Raw genomic sequence first — 19,700 nt, forward strand, 5'->3', positions numbered from 1 at the left:
TGGTAATCGCCGCCGAGCCACAAAGACGGTCTAACAAAGAACTTATTTCCTTGCAGTGCTTGGCACTCGTCCTGTCTTGCCTTGAGGACTTGGTATTCATATCCCGATTGTTGCTTAATAAGCAACTATGCCACAAATAAGTGGAAATCGAAATTTGATTCATTGTGCTCACCTGTCGCATGGCCGTGAGAAACCCTTGGGGATTAAAGAAGCCCGTCATCCAGAAAACCTATTTTATGGTTAGACATTTTCATTGGCTTTAAAAATCGAAAAAAACACTATGGAGTAGACTTACTTTGGGCCGATCTGTGGATATCCATGTGCGGAACTGTCCATTCCGCTCGAGCAGCTCAGTGTACCAGAAACCTAGGGTAGTGGACTCCCAGGATATCTGCGAATGTCAAATTCAAAGGCGCTGTCAGTTTTGGTAACATTATCAAAGGTAAGAAAACTATTTATTCTTTTTTTTTTTCAAAACAATTACAGAAATTCAATTGGAAAATTTATAATTCATGTTGCTACACATGTTCTTTAGGTCATCAAACATCACCACGTTGACATCCATCGACCCATGGGGGCGACTAAACCCAGGATTGTGAGGATGAAACATGGCACTCAGTTTCTGGCCTCTTGTGATGGTGAACTCTGCAGTGTCGAAGAGTTGTCGTTTCTTCTCAAATGGAGTTAATCCCAATTCCTTCGTCGATTGAAACGAAGTCATTCGAGGGTCTGGAACCTCTCTCGAATCATCAGAATCGGAAGGGGCCTCGCTAAATCTCAAGCTACCTTGAAGAGTGCTGGATGCCCCACGAAGAAGCTCATTGGTCTCTCGCTGATTTTCGACCTTCGGAAGGGGGGTGTCGCATCTTTTGGTCTTGATGAACCCATAGGTCCGCACCCCTGTATCACTGGCTTTAAAATCGATGTCCTTATTGAGTTTGTTCATGGCGACGGTTTTGTTTTAGGATTACTTATTTCTTTAGAATATTATATATATTAGAATATTATATTATATATAGAATATATATATACAAAATATACAATGTTGCGACTTCTCGTTGCTGCGACGACTTTATATTGATTTTTTGTAAATCTTTTTTTGACTTTTATTTCCAAAAGTACTTTTACACTAAAACTTTGAATTTACACCTTTTAAAAGTATTTACCACGCTTTTCTCTTCAGGTATTGAATATGAATAGAAAAGAGGATTCCGAACGTTTTCACGCATAATTTACGAGGACGAGGACCAAAACATGAAAGGCAGGAAAAATAAATAAAATTCCGCGCACCGAAATCAACCGCAAATATTTCCATATTTTGCAATGGCATAGATTCCCTTACATACCATTAAAGCTCCTTAAATTTTAATTTAAATAGTGAAATTGTACCAACCTTCATCCATGTTTCGGGTATGCGGGCATCGTACATCGCATCTAGGGACTCTTTGAGGGCGGGACTCATCACAATGGTACCGTCTATGGCCAGTTTCAGGTCACAGAGGCAGGTGTGGACGCGCTTAATGACTCTTTGCATTCGATCGATTTCCTGCCTGTCGTTACAAAGCACCTTTTGATAACCGAACACCCATTTCACGTATTTTTCGCGACTCACCTGAGGAAGATGTTCATCGGCAGGAGGATGCCCATTCGGGTTAGGTTCTCGCGCACCTCGTAGGCATTGTACTGGGCGGGGAGCTTGCGGAGCATGTCGTCCGCCAGTTGGTAGACAATGCTCTCCCGGGTCTCGCCGCCCCCGCCACCGCCCTCCTTCGGCTGGACACTGAGGATGGTGTCGAGGATGCCTGGCGAGGAAATCAGAAATAAGCAATCAAGGATTTTGCGGGTACCATCGAATATGCTAATGCGCCAATGCCCGAGTGGGTTGGCCGCCGATTAAGGAGCCTAAGTAGAGCCCACAAATGGAGCACGAAACCCAAATATTTTCGGTTTATTGATTTCACACATGTAGGCGGATTGGGATGTCCTGGTTTTGGTTCGAATTGATTATGCAACAGGGCTTTACATTGAATTAAACTTATTGATAATTTACGAGCTCGTATTTGTGTCCATCAACGCCATGAAACTATAAATAGGGTTTTGCGGAAATTCGTCCATGTTTCATGGACCTGTGTGTTTGTGTTTCTTTCACCACTGCAGGAGTAGGTCTTCAAAAATAAATTCCTAATCCTGGAGAGCAACTCACCTTTGGCCGAGTTTATTTGGTACGTGATGTCGGCATTGGAATGCAATCCAAATACCTCCGGCGTATCGTAGGCCGGCAGACTGTTGATGTAATCGATGAAGCCCTGGAGGTTCTTCGTCCCGGGCACCTTGTAGCCCTTGTAGAACTCGAATGAGTTGGAGAGCAGCTGCTCGCAGAACCACACCGAAGTAAAGGTGGTCAGTAGGCGTTTGTCGAAGTCGTCGGTGACCCGGCCGCCGTACTGCACCTCGCCAATCATGTAGACCAGGGTCTGCCACGACACCCCCTTCTTGGGGTCCATCTCGTCCAGGTGGTTCTGGATAAACTGGACGCTGGCAGCAAAGTCGGCCTGGTTAAACTCGTAGGGTATGTTCCAGCCCAGAGGACCGAACTTGCGGCGCTCCTGGACGATGGTGTGCAAAAAGGCTACAGTGTATAGGAGCGGGGGCCATTGTGAGGCCGAAGTGTAGTCGAGGAAGTCCTGCGTAAACGACTGCTCTCCCGCAAAAAGATTGAAAAATTAATTATTAATCAGGCAGGAGACTTTATCCTATTGATATTTACTCTGAACACTCAGAGAAATATGTGTTCCTAATAAGGATATTGAGAGAATATAATCCAAAGTATATTACTAATAAAACCTGAGTGCATCACCTGATAGCTCCTTTTCAGACTGGCTCGTATCCCCTGGGGCGGCTCATTGGTAAATTTAAGAGCCATCTGCAGCAGACCAATGGGAAACTCGTTGTGCGGCTCCGTGGTCACCCACATGCGGAAGGACTCGTCTATGTACTCAGTCTCCACCAGCATGTCGATTACCTCCGAGCAGAAGGGCAGCGACAGGTGGACATTCTGTAACAGGACCCATCCGCCGACCGCCATCGACTCCATTATCATTTTCCGCGCATGGTACTCCTGGCCCTGACCCATCGACACCGATTTGAGGACTGTTGGGGTGTGGGTTTTGTCATGATATTAAATTAATTAATGAATCCAGCCGATTTGCAACACTTACTTATGCTTTTTTGTTTGGCCAGGGCGCCTATTTGGGTGGTTGGATCGGATCCGATGGAGAGAAGGCACACAAACGGTGTGCGGGGCTCCGATTCAAGCCTGCAAATGGGATTTAATTGCTTTAATATGAATTGGGAACATATTTCCCTTTAAATGGTTTAAAATATTAGGCTAAATTATTTGTTATCTTTGAAATTGGTTTTTAAATTCAAAACTTACCACATCTCCTCTAGGTCTAGGATTTGCATTTCACTATATTCGCTACCCAGGGATTCTTGAAATAAAAGTTCAAAGTTAATTCTAGAAAACTTTTTTTAGCAAAACCCACCTTCTATGTAGACCTTTGCCTGTGATATGGTACGATCGGGACACCAGGAACGAATGAGCAACAGCTTCCTGAAACTGTCCAGTAGGGCATTGTAGCCGCAGGGTATCTCCTCGTTCTCCGGCTTCTCACACTCGTACCAGGAGCGCCAGTCACGCTCGTTGAGTTCTATGACTTGAAGCACTGTGGCAAAGGTTTCCAGCTTGCTGATCTCGACCAGATTCAGCCAGGTTATGTCCAGGATCCAGCGGAAGGGCTTAGGGGTAACGGCATTCAAGTCCAGGGAAGCACCACCCTTGATGAAGGTCAGGAACTCCTCATGGCTAATGTTGCCGTTGTGATAATCAATTTTGATGGCCAGCATCAGGGTGAATAGTTGCTTGTGCCGCTCATAGAGACTCCGGTTAGTAAACTTGTAGACCTCGTAGGTGAGGTACCGCAGGATAATGTTGATGCGCTCCTCGGTAACACTGGACTTGGCAGACTTGGTGATGGAGTGGTTGAAGATGACCAGGAACTGCTTCAGAGAGTTTTGGTACATGGCGTTCACGTTACTCATTTCGACAATCAGGAAATAGAGTATGGAGCCCCTCTTGGCCACCGCCCGGAACTCCTCGCGCGCCTTCATGATCTTCCGTTCGGTGACCTCGGAGATCTTAAGCTTCTGGTTGACCTCCTCCGCCGTGGTCTTTGTCACACGCAAGACTTCGATAAGGGCTTCATCGTCCACCAAGGATCCCTGGGAAGAGCTCAGACGAAGTAGGAGATTCGCTTCCAGCTCCTTCATGTTCCTCTGATTCTGCATGACTGTCTCGAAGAGTGCCACTCGTTCCGCCTCCAGATCCGACTTCTCCATTAGGATGACCCGACCCAGAAGCTGGTCCTCCAGGCCCCGCATGGTCACCGTAAAGTCGATGATCGAGGTCTTGGCACTCACTTCGGGGCTGAATGCGGGATTCGGGAGCTTGGTGGTAATGTAGAGCATGAATCCCGGCATCACATCGCACTCCTTGTCGCCAACCAAGACCTTTTCAATGCTGCCCGATTTGATGAAGTTCTTCTCCAGGACATTGTCTATGACCGGGTCCAGATCAATGCCCACATCCTCGATGAGCAGAGGCCTTCCCAGGGACAACGAATCCTCCAGATGGGTTCGGAAATATTTGTGGTTGAGAGATGTGATTTGTAGTTCATTTTTGTCCTCCTTGCACTTGATCCAGATCTTGCCCTGGGTCTGTGGATCCACCAGCAGAGGATAACTGCTAGACTTGGTGGCTATTAGGGCGTTCTGCACGGACAGCTCGTCGTTGGGCAGACCCTGGAGGGTCCACTCGGATACGGTGGAAGAGTCCACCAGCATGTTAATGATGTTAAGGCCCGTGGTGAAGGGTATATTCTTCTGTTTGAGGATTCCCATCCAGGTCTTGATGAGATTCGCCCGAAATTCCTGGTTGTAGGGGCCACAATATGAAAGAAATCCTGTGGCCAGCAGGACATCGCCAACGAGCTTGCCCAGTTGGATCTTAAACTCCTTGCTCTGATTTGTCCACCGATGCTTCTCATCCGACAGGCCGTTGATCAAAGCCGTGGCGGCCGTCATCTTCCGGAGGCAGACATTTGCCGCGTCCGTCAGGCGCTGCTTCTCGCCCACTGCCTTGTCGTACTGATCCTTGACCGCCTGCAGGGCTTCTTCGCGTTCTCGCAGCTGCTCCTCCGCCCCAGCCAAGTCGTCCATGGCAAGCTAAAGGATTTTAATTTTTTAATTTTTTTAATACTACGTATAATTGGACTGATGTAACCTTTAGACGGGCTTCTTGCAGCGTAAGATTGGCCTTCAGGGGCAGCACTTCCTTGTTGACACTGTGGAAGAAGGACATGGCCTTTGTCCAGGACAGCAGACCAGCGACATCTCCGCACACTCGACGCGCCATATCCATATTGTAGTCCTCCATCCGGAAGTAGGGCTGGAGCAGGTCGATCATCTCGTCGTTAATGGTGTCCTTGGGATAGTTTTGGAGTTGCAGCAGGAACGTGGCGCTGGCCATCATCTGGGGAAGATGTACGAGCAAAAGTTAGTGTGATATGCCCCCCACTACACTCCCAAGACTGCAAACCAAAAGTTTTTCGCTTTTTACAATATTTTAGTTTGGTAAACTAAAGTTTAGTTTTCATAAAATACTAGAGAATTTATAGTATACTTTTGGGAGCTGTTGGCCAAAATCAATAACATTGCGGGGTAACACACAGCAGTAATCATGGTATTTGTTGATGGTTTTGCATATAAACATTTTTTATACAAGTTTTTTGGGTGAAATTTGATGTTGAATGTCAGAATGGCTTTGTAAATGGTAATCACCACCATTTTTTTCAATTTACCGTTTTTTGCAACATATAGGGTAAATAGAAAGTAAGCTCGTTTACATTTTTTTGATTTACAAATTTGAAAAACAAATCATAAAAACTAGGATCGGTTAAACAAATTACCTATAACCTGTAACCTGTAACCTGTAACCTATAACCTGTAAATTATTAAATAAGACCAGAACCCACCTTGAGAGACTCTTGCCAGGAGGGCTTGGGACACGGAGTGCCCGAGTCGGGGATACAAGGATGTAGTTTACGCTTGAAAAGGATCAGGACACAGTCCATGATCCGCATGATAAGGTGCGGCGGACGGCCCAGCTTCCGCACAGTGGCTATGTGGGCTGGTTTAATGGTGTTGAGGGCGTTCTCCGCCTCCTCGAGGGCTGGCTTGGCAGCCTCGAGCTTCTCCTCGGCCAGGGCCTTCTCCTGGGCAATGCAGGCGACCAGGGCCTCGGCCTTGTCTTTGACGATGAGCACCTGGTTCTTGACGATCTCCGCTTGCATCGCACGCTCCGTCACCTCCACTAGCACTGATTCCGCATTCTTGGAGGCTTCAACTAGCTCCTCCTCCATGACAACTAGGTCCTTCTTGAGGATCTCAACCGAGGCGGAGGCCTCTTTCAGTTTCTCCAATCCCGTATCCATCTTCTCCACACCATCTCGCAGCTCTTGCTGCTTCATCTGGTAGATGTTCTTGTAGCCGGCAATGAAGTTCAGATAAGATTTGGGTGTCACGTGCGTTGCGCGGCGGAAACGCTGGAAGTACTCCTGGGACGTTTCCGCGACAATGTCCTGAATGGAGCCGAGAGCGTTGACCAGCTCTTCCTTGACGGCCGGCGTGCACTCGATCTCGAAGTGACTCAGAAAGTGTCGGGCAACCGAGACCAAGGCGTCCTTGGGCCACGGGTGCAGCCAGTCAATGGTGCAGCCGGAGACCAAGGCGGGGAAGCGCTGCACTCGCGACCGGAAAGTCTCGCCGACGGGCGAGAAGCAGAAAGCCACGTGCAGATTGGTGCAAGTGCGCGCCAAAAAAAAGTCCATCACACTTTCCGGGGTCGCTGTTTTGCGTTGATTCTCGCGTTTCATGACCGGCGTCAGCTCCTGCACGATTTCGGCCTGCTCATCGCGCGAGAATAAATTCGATATGACGCCGCTCGAGAGTATGTTGTTTAGATACTCGAGGAAACCTTCCTCCTTGATATCCATATCCGTAAAGAGGAAGGTTGTGCCCTTGCCCTGTACGCCGCAGGTGCGGTAGAGCAGCTTTAGATCCTCCAGAAAATTGGCCACGTTGTACGAACGCGTCAACGCAATTTGGAATGTCTTGTAGCCAGCTATGAACGATGCCAATTTCGTTAGCGACTGTTTTCCAGAACCGCCGACCCCGACAAGCATGACCGATCCCCTCGGATGCCGAATGATGCGGGAGATCTTCACCAGATGCAGCATTGCATCCGGGAAGAAAACCAAATCCATTCCCGACCCTCGCACCATCTCGTTAAACTGGGCGAGGAACATGACGAGACGCTCGCGGAGCACTTCATGTGAGTGGACCGGCTCGTAGACCTTTGGGAGCTCCATATCGGTGTCCTCCCCCTCCTCGCCGGTTGGCTCGGGGGCGTCGCGCATAAAATCGACGAACACCGGATTTGGCAGGATCATTTGGGAGTGGGCGTCGCCCAGCTCCTCGCGCACGAGACATGCCAGCTCTGAGCCGAACCACTCCTTGTCCTGGAACGTGGTGAAGCGATCGGCGAATACTCGCGTGCACTCGTGCTTCCACAGCGCCATGAGGACGCTCTCGGAGGTGATCACCGTGGATAAGGTGCCAACCATGCCCTGCCAGATGCGCGACAGATCGCGCAAACTGAATACATAGTGGAATTTGGCCGGCGTGGGCAATAGTTTTTCGCGCGTGCGCTGCCACAGATGGCGGGTGACGACAATTAGTTTCTTGACGAGATTCCGTATCTCGGGCACAAAGCCACGCTTGGCGTTGTAGTGACCCTCACCGATAACGCGGAAGATCTTATCGATGGAGTCGTTGTCCGGGATGTTGCAGTTGAATACACAGAACTGTCGTTTCAATCGGGAGGGTATATCGTTGCGTCCTCCACCCGGCAGGCCCATGGCCGCCACATACTGCACATCGACAATGGTGGTGAAGTCGCCCGGCTTCTCCAGACTGTAGAAGCCCTTCATGTCCATGGACTGGCGCACAATTTCGTTGGTGATCTGATCGCCCCACTCATTGATCTCGGGCAAATTGATATCGTCGATGAAGACAATCAATTTCCGGCCACCGGGTGGCCCGAATGTAACGCCAACGCGTTTCTCCACATAACTCTCAATTGTGCGCTGAAACTGGTACGGACTGGTGGCCGATGAGAAATTGAAGGATCGGCCCATGTACGTTTCAATGTTCATCTTCTTCATGAAGTTCTTCATTATCACCGTTTTGCCGGTGCCCTGCTCGCCAATCACCATCACGGCGCGCTCCTGATTCGCAATTGTGCCAATCAAGTAGTCGATACGCACATTATCCACGATGGGCACCAGAATGCTCAAATAGTCTGGTGTGGAAAGCTCCGGATACATATAGGGGGTGACGAGCGTCTTCCACGACTGCCACACGCCCGCTGGAGAAACGAAGAAGTCAAAGATTGTGTTCTCGTGGGCACTACCCTTTGGATAGTCCAGCTGCGGGAAGGATTCCTTCACAAATAGATTCATTTTGAGGCGGTCGCTAGTGGACAGGTAACCGCCCAGACCCCAGGCGAGCGCAAAGATGTACAAGCGGTGCAAGTGTTCTGGGGTGCAGGTGTCCTCCTTTTCCTCGATCGAGGTTTCGGCAGGAATATCCTCTGTCGGAAGCAAGGAATACAAATTATTAATTAGTAACATGACTTACCTAAAAAGTTTTTACATAAAAGTATGCCACAGAAGTCTTTTATGGATTTTGTAAGGGAATTTAAATCCAAAAAGTTTCAAACCAGATTAGTTTCTGAATTTCCAATACAAACTTAAGGGGGAATATGCACCTAGACCTTTTCAAAAATTCTAATTTTTCTTCTATGCATCATATTATATATTTTAGAAAACTATAAGCTTAGTGCTTGCTGTGGATTTTTGAAAAATGTATAGGTTTCTACCAAATTTGTACCAAAAAATCATCCAAAAAGTAGCCAGCTTACATTATATTGATTCCTAATACTTTTAAAATCATAGATAGGCGGATTATTTATACAAAATTATAAAAACATAGAACCCGCACTTATTTCTATTAAACTTTATCTAAACATTTAAAATAATTTTTAACAAATAAATATTAAAGGCACTACTTAGTAAGAAATTGTAAAAAGCAAAAAAAATATTAAAAAATTTATTCTAATTCAAACTTAACAAATATTAATTGTGCTCTACATGTGTTTAAGAAACCCATACCTAGAATTACACCCAATTGTTTAAGAATAAATATAAAAATAGATTTTTTGTATATATCCTAGTTGGATACTCCCTCTTATGAGGCCTTTAAATGAAAATGTTTGAAATTGTTGAAATTTAGAAAGTGATGGGAAACAAGGATAGGGTAGGACTCTACTAAACTAAGGGATCAAGAACATACATATATGTGAGATCTTTTCCGTTCAAGCTTCCAATCAAAGACTTCTGTGACACCTCTAAATAATATTAGTAAATAATAAGGCTTGGACGAGACACACAACTATGGGTTAATACAAGTAAAGTACATGGCTAACAAGTAAAAGGACAATCACGAGGACATACACAGAATCACAACTACGAAAAGAACAGTATGGTAAAAGATCAATCGGTTAGAAACCAAACCAAATCGGTTCGAATTCCAACTGAATGTTATAGACGACTATATACACACAGAAGCAGATTTCGTGTCAGCTAGGCAGTTAGCTCTACGATTAGATTTTTATTTTTGGTTTTAATTACGCAACGTAATAAGTAATTACGGGTATACTTTACCGACAATCTGACTGCCAATCGATTGCCGTCGCGCCTCTTCGATTTGTTTTTGATGCTCTAAACGTTTATTTGCTGAAAAGTTTTTAATAATTTTGTATGTTTTTTTGTTCTTTGGTTGTGGGTTCGTCTAAAATTTTTTTCTTTTGCGAACCGCTAGCTTTTTGGGGGATTGGAAATCGATTAGGTTTCGGTTAATGGCACTTACCATCGTGGCTCTCCTTGCTGGAGAGGCTCACGGCCTGCTCGTCTTCTTTTTTGACGGGTATCAGGCCCTCAAGGATGTACAGCATCTGCTGCACAATATTACATTGCAGAACTGGCATCTGGAGCTTCACCATTTGAACGCCCCAGTTGTAGACCTCCACGAAGGTCTGATCGAATAGATCCGAGAAGGTAGACTTTTCGCCAGGGGCTCGGTTTTTAAGCCAGGCTTGGACAACTGAAATGTGAAATAAAATAATAAAGAATTACATAATATTCCTGTTTGAATATTTACTTGGCCTAGAGTCCAGACCGGAGGAGCTCATGTACACCATTCCGTTACGGGACACTGTAGCAGGAGAGGCATTGTCGATGTTGTGCGGCTCGAATATGATTTTGACTGAGGGCGCCATGGTCAGACGATCGCCGTTGGCCAGTGTTAGGGTCTTGTTGTCGTCCAACACCGAGTTCAGATTCTCTATCCAAATACTGTCCACGGGCCCATCCAGTACTAACCAGACATGCTCGCCAGCTTTCAGCTTGAGCGTCTTGCGCCAGAGTGCCGAGAAAATTCCGTCGGTCCAGTCATTGGTGGCCACATCGAGCCGTCCGAACATCTGAGCCGCCGTGATCGCCTTTGGGTTCATCCGCATCTCCCGATGGTTGTCGCCCATCTGGGTCATGGCCTTCATCAGCGTGTGAATGCAGGTAGTCTTTCCCGCTCCGCTCGGCCCCAGAGTCATGATTCCGTGCCGCACGTTCTGCGTCTCGTACAGCTGGATAAGTTTCAGGACCCAGGGGGGATGATACACCAGGCTGGCTTCATCCGTTTGCTGCAGGATGGCAGCCTCCAGTTCCGGGTAATTGGTCTTCTCTAGAGTCTGGATATAAAAATGGATTGAATGAATTATTCATAACCAGGATGTAGATGAAAGATTTTCTAAAGAACAGGGTCAGGGAACAGGTTTAAACAGGGTCACGGGTCGTATGAGTAATATGCCAATACATATAATACTTATACCGCTAAAGATTTGGATGGTTATTGCTCTTTAAAAATATATATACCTGATTGGGAAACAAGTCCGATACCAAGGACATGAATAATGGCTCATCATCATCGATCAGCTTGGAGAGATTCATGTCTCGCAGGACTCTCATGACTATGGTGCTTTCAGTGTCTTTGGAATTGCGTCGCTTGGCAGCTCCCAGGGTTCGCAGGACCGAAAGGATATTCCTCAACCCAAAATCGTAGTGCACTTGTTTGGTTAACTGCTCTTCGCATAGCTTGTACAGAGTGTAGAACTTTCGAGCCAGGGTTATGTTCTCCAAAAACCCACAACTGGCCAGCTTGACACGGATAATGATTTGTCTGTCTGGCACCATCATGGCCACTGTGCGGAACTGGATTTTCAAGTTCTCCGGCAACTCTTTGCGACCTGCATATCCGGGATTCTAAAGAGAATTTTGAATGTGTGTATAGTATCTATATTAAGGCCTTTTAAATCGTATATGAATACATTTTCATAGTAACGGAACAAAAGATAATGTATTAATTTAGATAGAATTTAAATCCAATTAACTGTTAGAAGGAAGTTTAAGAAAAGATTAATGATTTAGTAAAGTAAGAAATATGTCTAAAATATACTATATTATAAGAAATACGAAATATACTATTTTTACTAATTATGGAAGCGCTAGAACGAAAATCCCTCCCTTAAAGTTTGTGTTTCAAAGTCCTTAAAGCATTTGTAGCTAGAACATCTATATTTAGGTTTAGTCCTAGTCTAGTTTGGTTTACATTTCCACAATGAATATTGACCTTCCCACTTAGCTGTGTAGGCAGAAACCCCCTCGGAATGGCAAATAAGTTTCGTCTAGTTTATTTGCATTCGAGGAACAACTGGCGCTATTAACTTGGCCCAAAGATACACAGGTCAGGAACAATTTGGATGGATGCCACAACCGAACCGGATAACCACAACAAAGGGTTCCCCCATTTGAATCGTCGAGTCGAGTTGACAGTCGGCGTCCATTTGTCTATGTCCGTAGTCCGTAATTCGGGCTGTGACATAATGGCTCATTAAAATAAAATGCTCCGGCTAAAATGTTACATAAATGAGCATAATAACTCAATGTGCAAATTAAAATTGAGCCAAAGCCTTCAAAGGATCATGCCGGGAATTGGATTGAAAGGGGCGGCTCGGGATGTGGATGTGGATGAGGGTGGTGGTGGGAGAAGGAGTAGAAGTGGCTCTGATTGACATACGCCATTATGTCGCCGTGTTAGCAGTAATCGCATTACCCGATCATAGTTGCCGTCGTATGTAATTAAACTACAGAAACTTTCTCCCTTAAATAGCTCCCAACGGTGGCAAGTTTTATTTTAGCTCTTTAAGAGTGGGTCTCTGAATTCCGGAATCCGGTTTGGAGTGTGTCTGGATGGAGGATGAAGAAAGGGAGTTTGACCTCCCATGTGGCAGCCACATTAATCGAGTCAAGCAGCCGCCAAAATGTAAATACAAGCCTCGAGACTCAACTCAACTCCTTTCCCCGCCTTTAATGTCCTTGTTTGCCTTTCCCCTCCTGGCTGGGTTATTGGTTTTTCGGCTGCTTTTAGCCACGACGCGTATGCCGTATGTGCCAGCAAATTTTATTACGGCTCAAGTTGAGAAAAATTGTACATGACTAATAACGTTGAATTATGTGCGTAAAGCGCCTGTCACTTCCATTTTGGGGGGAAATTTAAATGGGCGCCATCGATTGGAGCCCAGAGAGTGTGTTTCCAGAGTGTCTACGACTGGGATTACACTACCCTTTCGTGGCTAAAAATAATCTCAACACACCATCTTGAATTATTTTCAACTTTAAAGCTGTGGGTGCTTTAAATTGTTGTATTTCAGGTAGCATCTGTTTTGGGTAATAAGGGTGTAAAACATGTGTATATTACAGATGACTTACTTTCACATTATTCTCCGGGAAATTTAATCGAAAATATATTGAAGCGTGGGTGCTGCTATTTAAAAACATGACTTTGTGCCACTAAGTGAAATGTTTCCGGTTAATGGGCGTATGTTACCATTGTTATGAAGATTCCAAACTCGGGATTCATTTCGATGGTGTCGCCATCGGTGAAGAGGAATGTTTTGCGCTTCTCCTTTTTGGCGGTAAGGACAACGGCCACTTGTTGGGCGGCCACAGAGAGGACCGGAAGTTCGATGCGGTTGAACTCATCGAAGCATCCCCAGCTGCCGGACTGGGCCAGGCCTTTGTAGATTCTTCCAAGGCCTCTGTGGAATACATGTTATAGATGGGTCAGATTGGAGTTGAATTCGAATAATTAATACTCATGGTATTTGAATTCTAAAAATACATATTATAATTTTTAAGAAAATCTATATTATTACCTGTAATCCATTTGATCGGAGCAATTGAAAACCACCACGTATTTGGCCAAAGTTTTGCCCATATCCTTGACAGTTTCCGTCTTGCCAGTTCCTGCTGGCCCGCATGGAGCTCCGCCCATGGATAGGGTTAGAGCCTGGGCTAGAGTAATGTAACATCTGGAAAGGAAGAAGTTCAAACAGAACGTATAAAAAAAAAACATAGACTTATATGAGCATGCCGCGGCCTATTAAACGTCACCACCACAAAAAATGAAAATAAATAAAAAATAGACGGAGAAGTAAAAGTAAATAATAAATATACACGCTTTTAAATATCAAAAGCAGTCCGTGGCAGGGCTCCTAATGTTCACTGACGTCAGGAAAGGACGATGAGTGGGAAATCTAAGAGCCGAGATCAACAAACGAATGCAAAGCAGCTGCCAGAGATGCCTTTTGGGAAAATAGCGCCACTTTGCAGCTCGCAAGGCAACAGCTTCCCCCAGTCTGGGCCAACTGGCTGCTGTCAAAACTTTATTTATGCTCCGCTAAGTGAAATTTATCTTTACGGGCATGTCAACGTCGCCGCCGAATGTCTTCCGTTCCAGCGTTAGTTCATCTTGGCTGAGAACAGCCGTGTCTAAGGATTCCACAGAGCTCCTATCGCCTCCACTGCCTTTAAGCACATCTCCCTTAAAGTGCTCCTAACCATTTGCTGCCGCTTGTTTACAGAGCGGAATTCCAAGGTGGACTGCCAGAGGATGTGCAGGAGGAATCCAAGGAGCACGTGCAGGCAGGCTTCCAGCTGCGGAATGTGTGGTATTCGAAACTTTATCATTTGAAAAGCGGACAACTCTGCCAGAATAATGCGGGGCATACAAATTAAATGGGTACTTCAGCATGTATTGATGGTTATTATTATGGAGTTTATGGTGGGGAATTCTGGATGCTGGGAACCGGCATGTGAAAATATGTTTCATCTGGGCAACGTGGCGTATGAGTGATTTTTGTGTGGGCAACCACGAATTACAGTTGCTTATAAGCTTATGTTCTTTCATTTTTGTTACATAATATAAAAAAAAGCTTAGAAATTTTTATAAAAAAACAAGAAAGGAAAGCTAACTTCGGGCGGAGCCGAAGTTTATATACCCTTGCAGTTAAAACCGGATATATATCGCAAACATCGGATATAGTTGGCCGATCCTTATGGGAATAGGAATATATAATCCAATTTATTTCAATACAAAATCTAAAAAAAAGTCCCAAACTTCTATCTTCAAAAATACGAAAGTTGATATTTCTACCAAATACCATTTCCGATCGTTCAGTTATATGGCAGCTATGGGATATAGTCGGCCGATCCTAATGAAATTTGGTAGATTGGATCAACTGGCCAAAAATATAATCTGTATTCAGTTTTAGCTTTCTATCTTCAAAAACACGAAAGTTGGGTCATTTCCGATCGTTCAGTTATATGGCAGCTATAGGATATAGTCGGCCGATCCTTATGAAATTTGGCATGTCGTAATGTTTTGCCAAAAAATGCTCTCATGTTAAATTTGAACTCTCTAACTTTAAAAACGTCAAAGTTATACCATTTCCGATCAATCAGTTATATGGCAGCTATAGGATATAGTCGGCCGATCCGGGCCGTTCCGACTTATATACTGCGTGCAAAGGAAAGAAGGGTGTGTGCAAAGTTTCAAGACGATAGCTTTAAAACTGAGAGACTAGTTCGCGTAGAAACAGACAGACAGACGGACAGACAGACGGACAGACGGACAGACGGACAGACGGACAGACGGACAGACGGACATGCTCATATCAACTCAGGAGGTGATCCTGATCAAGAATATATATACTTTATAGGGTCGGAGATGTCTCCTTCACTGCGTTGCACACTTTTGACCAAAATTATAATACCCTCTGCAAGGGTATAATGAAAGAGAAAACCTTTAGAAGATTTAATTCTTTTGAGTTTATAATTTGGGCCATAAATTTGTCTTATGGGTGCTATTTGTAGAATAAGTGTGATCTAAGATTTATCATTTAATGACTATCTACAATAAATATACTTAATGTTTATATGTTACCGATCTGTTAGAGGTGTTATCACCAAACGATCTGTACAACCCAGATATTCGTTTTGATAGGTAAAGGTTACATCCGTGACTGATATCCAAGTTTTATCCAGATCTTCTTTGAAGTAAAAACGGCATTGTTTCAGCCATTCAAAATCATTGGCTGATTTTATGTTCATGCGACACTGGACACAAATAATATGGAATTTAATATTATTAAGTTGGTTCATACAGTTGCGGCAAAAATAATAGCACTGAGATTCACAATTTTCTATAATGCATTACAAATTATGTTTTTCTTTGAAATTGTATTGATTATTTTATTTTACAGTATAGGCTTACATGTTATCTCGATGAGAGAAGTGAATTAAATCTCAATTAGCCATCGGTTTTTTATATATTGGGCATTTTAGCAAGTAAGATGCAAAAGAGAGCGGCAACAAAAATAGCACCAATAACAGTTTTGATCAAATCTTTCAATTTTTTTGAATCTTTTTGATGTTTTTAGTTACTGATTACATTAGAGAGCATTGCAGTAACAGAGTTCTTACGAATTAGATCCAAAAAAAAATAAATATGGGTCGCGAAAGGGACTGTAATGACGGCCAAAGGATAATCATTTAAAAACTTATTGAGGAAGACAACATCTATGCTCAGGTGGCGAGAATTGTCGGTTTCTTAAATAATATGATTAGCAACGCATTAAAATATGTTCCTAAGGCAGAAAGCCGCGGTAGAAAGGTCGCCATGTCGAAATTGCAGGTCAACCGACTGGTTCGTTTGAGCAAGGAGTCGCCCTTTAATCCGGCTACTGAGCTAAAAATGGAGCTAAATATTTCGGCATCAATTAGAACTGTTCGAAATTGCTTTAAAAAAAACGATTTAAGTCCCCACAGCCCCAGAAAAGTTTCCCTTTGGAGTGTGAAGCATGGGGCAAGTTGGATTTCGTTTGCCAAAGAACATCCGAATTGGCCGGCAGAAAAATGGAGAAATATTTTTTGGTCCGATGAAAGCAAAATCGTTCAATTTTTAGAAAAAGGATCTCGTTTATATGTAAGGCGACCCCAATTTTTGAAATACCGTCCCAGCTTTACGTACAATACCATTAAACCCGGTGGAACCAGTATTATGGTTTGGGCATGCTTCTCGTATTACGGAGTTGGTCCCAATATGGTATAATGGATCGACTCGTATACTCCGAAACCTTGAATAACGTCATGCTGCCTTATGCTGAGGATGAAATGCAATTGTTATGGGTCTTCCAACAGGATAATGACCCAAAGCATACCAGCAATAAAGCTCCAAAGTGGTAAGAAGACAAATCTCTCCATGTAATGAATTCGCCAGCTCAGTCCCCAGACCTAAATCCTATAGAAAATCTGTGGTCTGATGTGAATAAATTTGATTCAAATACAAATCCAAAAAATAATAAGGAGTTTTGAGCTTTCTGTCAAGGAGTCTTGGAGCAATATCCCACTGGAAAGGGGCCAAAGATTGGTAAATTCAATGCCGAGACATTGTGAAGCTGTCATTTCTGCCAAAGGCTTTAAAACAAATTATTAATGCATTTTTTAGATAAAGATTACAATCTAAAATAATAATTTAAATAATTTCTGGTTGATTCCAAGTTTTTTTTAAATTTTTTATGTTTTCAAAAAAATAGTGATATTTTTGTTGCCGCGTCAAATGCTCAAATTTATCATTCTTACTTAAAAATTTTCTAAAGTTTGTTAAAATTGAAGTCGAATTCGCTCTATTTTGTTTAATTATAACCTAATGTTTATAAAAACTCCATTAAGAAGCCAAAAAAACAAATAGTTTCCAAAAAATATTTCAAAAAAGAAAATTGTGCATCTCAGTGCTATTTTTTTTGCCGCAGCTGTACATTTCATACATATTTAGGGAATACTTGATTACCCACCAAAATATCAAAAATATCACGTTGATGCACATGAATTGTAATCAAAGTCTCGAAGTTAGTTCTTTCCCGTTTGGAAAGATTTCGAGTTGTCTGGTCGATGAGGGTATTCAATATTTCAAGGAATTTGTTGTTAGTTTCCTGCATTCCCTTCCTTAAAGATTTATATAAGTATTAGAAGGTTATTAGTTCTTGGAAATTATTAGTTGAAGAAATAAATTGTTTTTTTTTTAAGGGGTCTTGCATTATGAATGAAAGTGTCATAAAGCCTAATCTATTTTAATATATGTCTCAAATATATACTTTCCATAGTATTGAATATGAAATTATTTAAATAATTATCTTGTAATACGGCATTTATTATTATTATGAAGCTACTAAGTATTTAAAGCTTTATAACACTTTAGAAAGTTGCAAGAACCCTAACCTTCCGGCAGCATTTCTGGCCTGGAGCAGGGCCATTTCCGCATCTCTTGTCCACACCATCTGGATGCCCAGCAGGCCGATCTGGGCCGGAACCTTCTCCAGGAAGCTGAGCAGGGTAAAGTTCGGATCGTTGATTGTGGCGTAGGCGGTGCGGATGATCGAATGCAGCGACTGTTGGGCGGTGACCAGGAGTTGGGTAAGCCATGTCTCCACCGATCCCTCGGCACGGATGGCCCGGTCCAGCTGAATCATTTCACCCTCGCTGGAGATAATTGCCATCATCTTGTTGTACTCGACGTCATGGAACTTGACGCTCTTGGTGTTGTCGAAGATGTTGAGGAGGTGGTTTTGTATGGTGTGCGAATCGGAAGCCTGCCCCAGTATTTCTAGCAGGGCAGGATCTGACACAAAGAAGAAACGTGGAAACATCATGCGCTTGCGCTCCAAGTAACCACTCAAGGATTTCTGACAAATCTCCAGCTGCTCCTGCAGGTGGGGCAGCAGTTGCTTGAGAAGATCGTCACCGACACAACAGGCCACAACACCGGGGGTCTCGTGGGCCCGTTGCATGATCTTTTGCCAGGATTTGTCGATCTTGGAAAACCTTTTCGCCTCCTTAGGCAGTTGCTTCGCGATATCGCCACCAACAAAAACGGCCTCGAGATAGACCCACATATTCTGGACGAGAAGCCAGCGCTCCAGGATCTCGTTTGAATTAGACAGATCGTAGACCCACTGTTGGATCTGCTTCCGGAAGGGGGCGTTGTATCGATTGGACAGCAGGGAGCCGAGCACCATCAAGCTATCCTCCAGCTGGCCAATTGTCTCCGCGGTGGTGTCGCCTCGCAGGAGAAGCTCCCCCCGGTTGTTGAAGCTCATGAACTGGAGCTCGTGCACGGACCACTCGTTGGTGACCTGCTTGAGCTTCGCCTCGATGTCCTTCTCCTTCATCGCACTGATGCAAATGTCCTCGATGTCCTCCTTGTGCTTCAGCAGCGGCGCCTCCAATATGTTCTTGAGCGAGAAACCCTCCGAGTCGAACTCGAAGATGTAGCGAGTAACATCCATGATTCGTTGCCAATGACGTGGCTTCATGGCTTTATTCGCCATCAACTCCAGTAGCGGACACATGTCGTTGAAGTCGTCGATGGTCTTCTTCAGAGCATGGAAGGCCGGCCACTCCTTGAGACCCTTGGGCAGCTTGCGGCACCGGTTCTGGAACTCCATCAGCTCATTGTTGATCTCCTCGATGTCCACCTCGTTCCAGGGTATGTCGTAGTAGCTGCTCACCCTGTCGATGACATCGTTGTACAGCTTGTACAGTTTCTGCAGCAGATTCAGCTCCTTGCGGATCTGGCCGAGCTCTGGATAGTCCGTCTGGGGCAGCCCGAAGAGTTCCTCGCCACTTTGGTACGTCTGTAGGCGTCGCCACATGCCCTCGAAGCGGTTTTGGAACAGGATCAGCCGGTCGGAGGCCTCTCTGGGCGTCAGCCCGGCCTGCATGGGACCGGCAGTGCGATATTCGGTCACGTAAGAGATCTTGTCTTGCTTAAAGTTGTCCAGGTTGGTGCGCAGGTCGTCCTGGAAAGCAGGCTGCATGTCCAGCAGCTTCACCTGCGCCTGCAGGGCTCCAGCCAACAGATTCTGGAACGTGGCCCTTAAATTATCAACCAAATCGAACTGTTCCCGCTCAACTTGAACTTCGTAGCGTGTCAGGACATTGAAGGCTTCCTGAATGGTTATAAGTTATTGGAGTACGGAATGAAGTTTGAAAAATACTAAGTATGTTAAA

The 19,700-nt window shown here is 44.6% G+C and overlaps 1 protein-coding gene across 2 annotated transcripts in view; it reads right to left on the bottom strand.

The window, feature by feature from the left end:
- The window catches only part of Dhc1 (Dynein heavy chain 1), a 28,282-nt gene that overhangs the window by 1,196 nt on the left and 7,386 nt on the right, over window positions 1-19,700 (bottom strand). Inside the window, exons 15-34 of one of the 2 annotated variants that reach the window (XM_070281046.1) lie at window positions 17,910-19,639; window positions 17,486-17,636; window positions 15,577-15,749; window positions 13,508-13,663; window positions 13,180-13,390; window positions 11,169-11,555; window positions 10,399-10,984; window positions 10,108-10,341; window positions 9,903-9,974; window positions 6,093-8,770; window positions 5,342-5,590; window positions 3,546-5,283; window positions 3,437-3,491; window positions 3,219-3,316; window positions 2,858-3,150; window positions 2,204-2,696; window positions 1,613-1,802; window positions 1,394-1,550; window positions 296-391; window positions 173-229 (exon numbers count right to left, since the gene is read on the bottom strand). In XM_070281046.1, coding sequence (XP_070137147.1) covers window positions 173-229; window positions 296-391; window positions 1,394-1,550; window positions 1,613-1,802; window positions 2,204-2,696; window positions 2,858-3,150; window positions 3,219-3,316; window positions 3,437-3,491; window positions 3,546-5,283; window positions 5,342-5,590; window positions 6,093-8,770; window positions 9,903-9,974; window positions 10,108-10,341; window positions 10,399-10,984; window positions 11,169-11,555; window positions 13,180-13,390; window positions 13,508-13,663; window positions 15,577-15,749; window positions 17,486-17,636; window positions 17,910-19,639 — 9,804 coding nt within the window. The remainder of the gene's footprint in view (window positions 1-172; window positions 230-295; window positions 392-1,393; window positions 1,551-1,612; window positions 1,803-2,203; window positions 2,697-2,857; window positions 3,151-3,218; window positions 3,317-3,436; window positions 3,492-3,545; window positions 5,284-5,341; window positions 5,591-6,092; window positions 8,771-9,902; window positions 9,975-10,107; window positions 10,342-10,398; window positions 10,985-11,168; window positions 11,556-13,179; window positions 13,391-13,507; window positions 13,664-15,576; window positions 15,750-17,485; window positions 17,637-17,909; window positions 19,640-19,700) is intronic. The other variant, XM_070281045.1, reaches the window with a different exon arrangement.

This window comes from Drosophila bipectinata, chromosome 3R (genome assembly GCF_030179905.1).
Source record: "Drosophila bipectinata strain 14024-0381.07 chromosome 3R, DbipHiC1v2, whole genome shotgun sequence".
Classification (NCBI taxonomy): Eukaryota; Metazoa; Arthropoda; class Insecta; order Diptera; family Drosophilidae; genus Drosophila; species Drosophila bipectinata.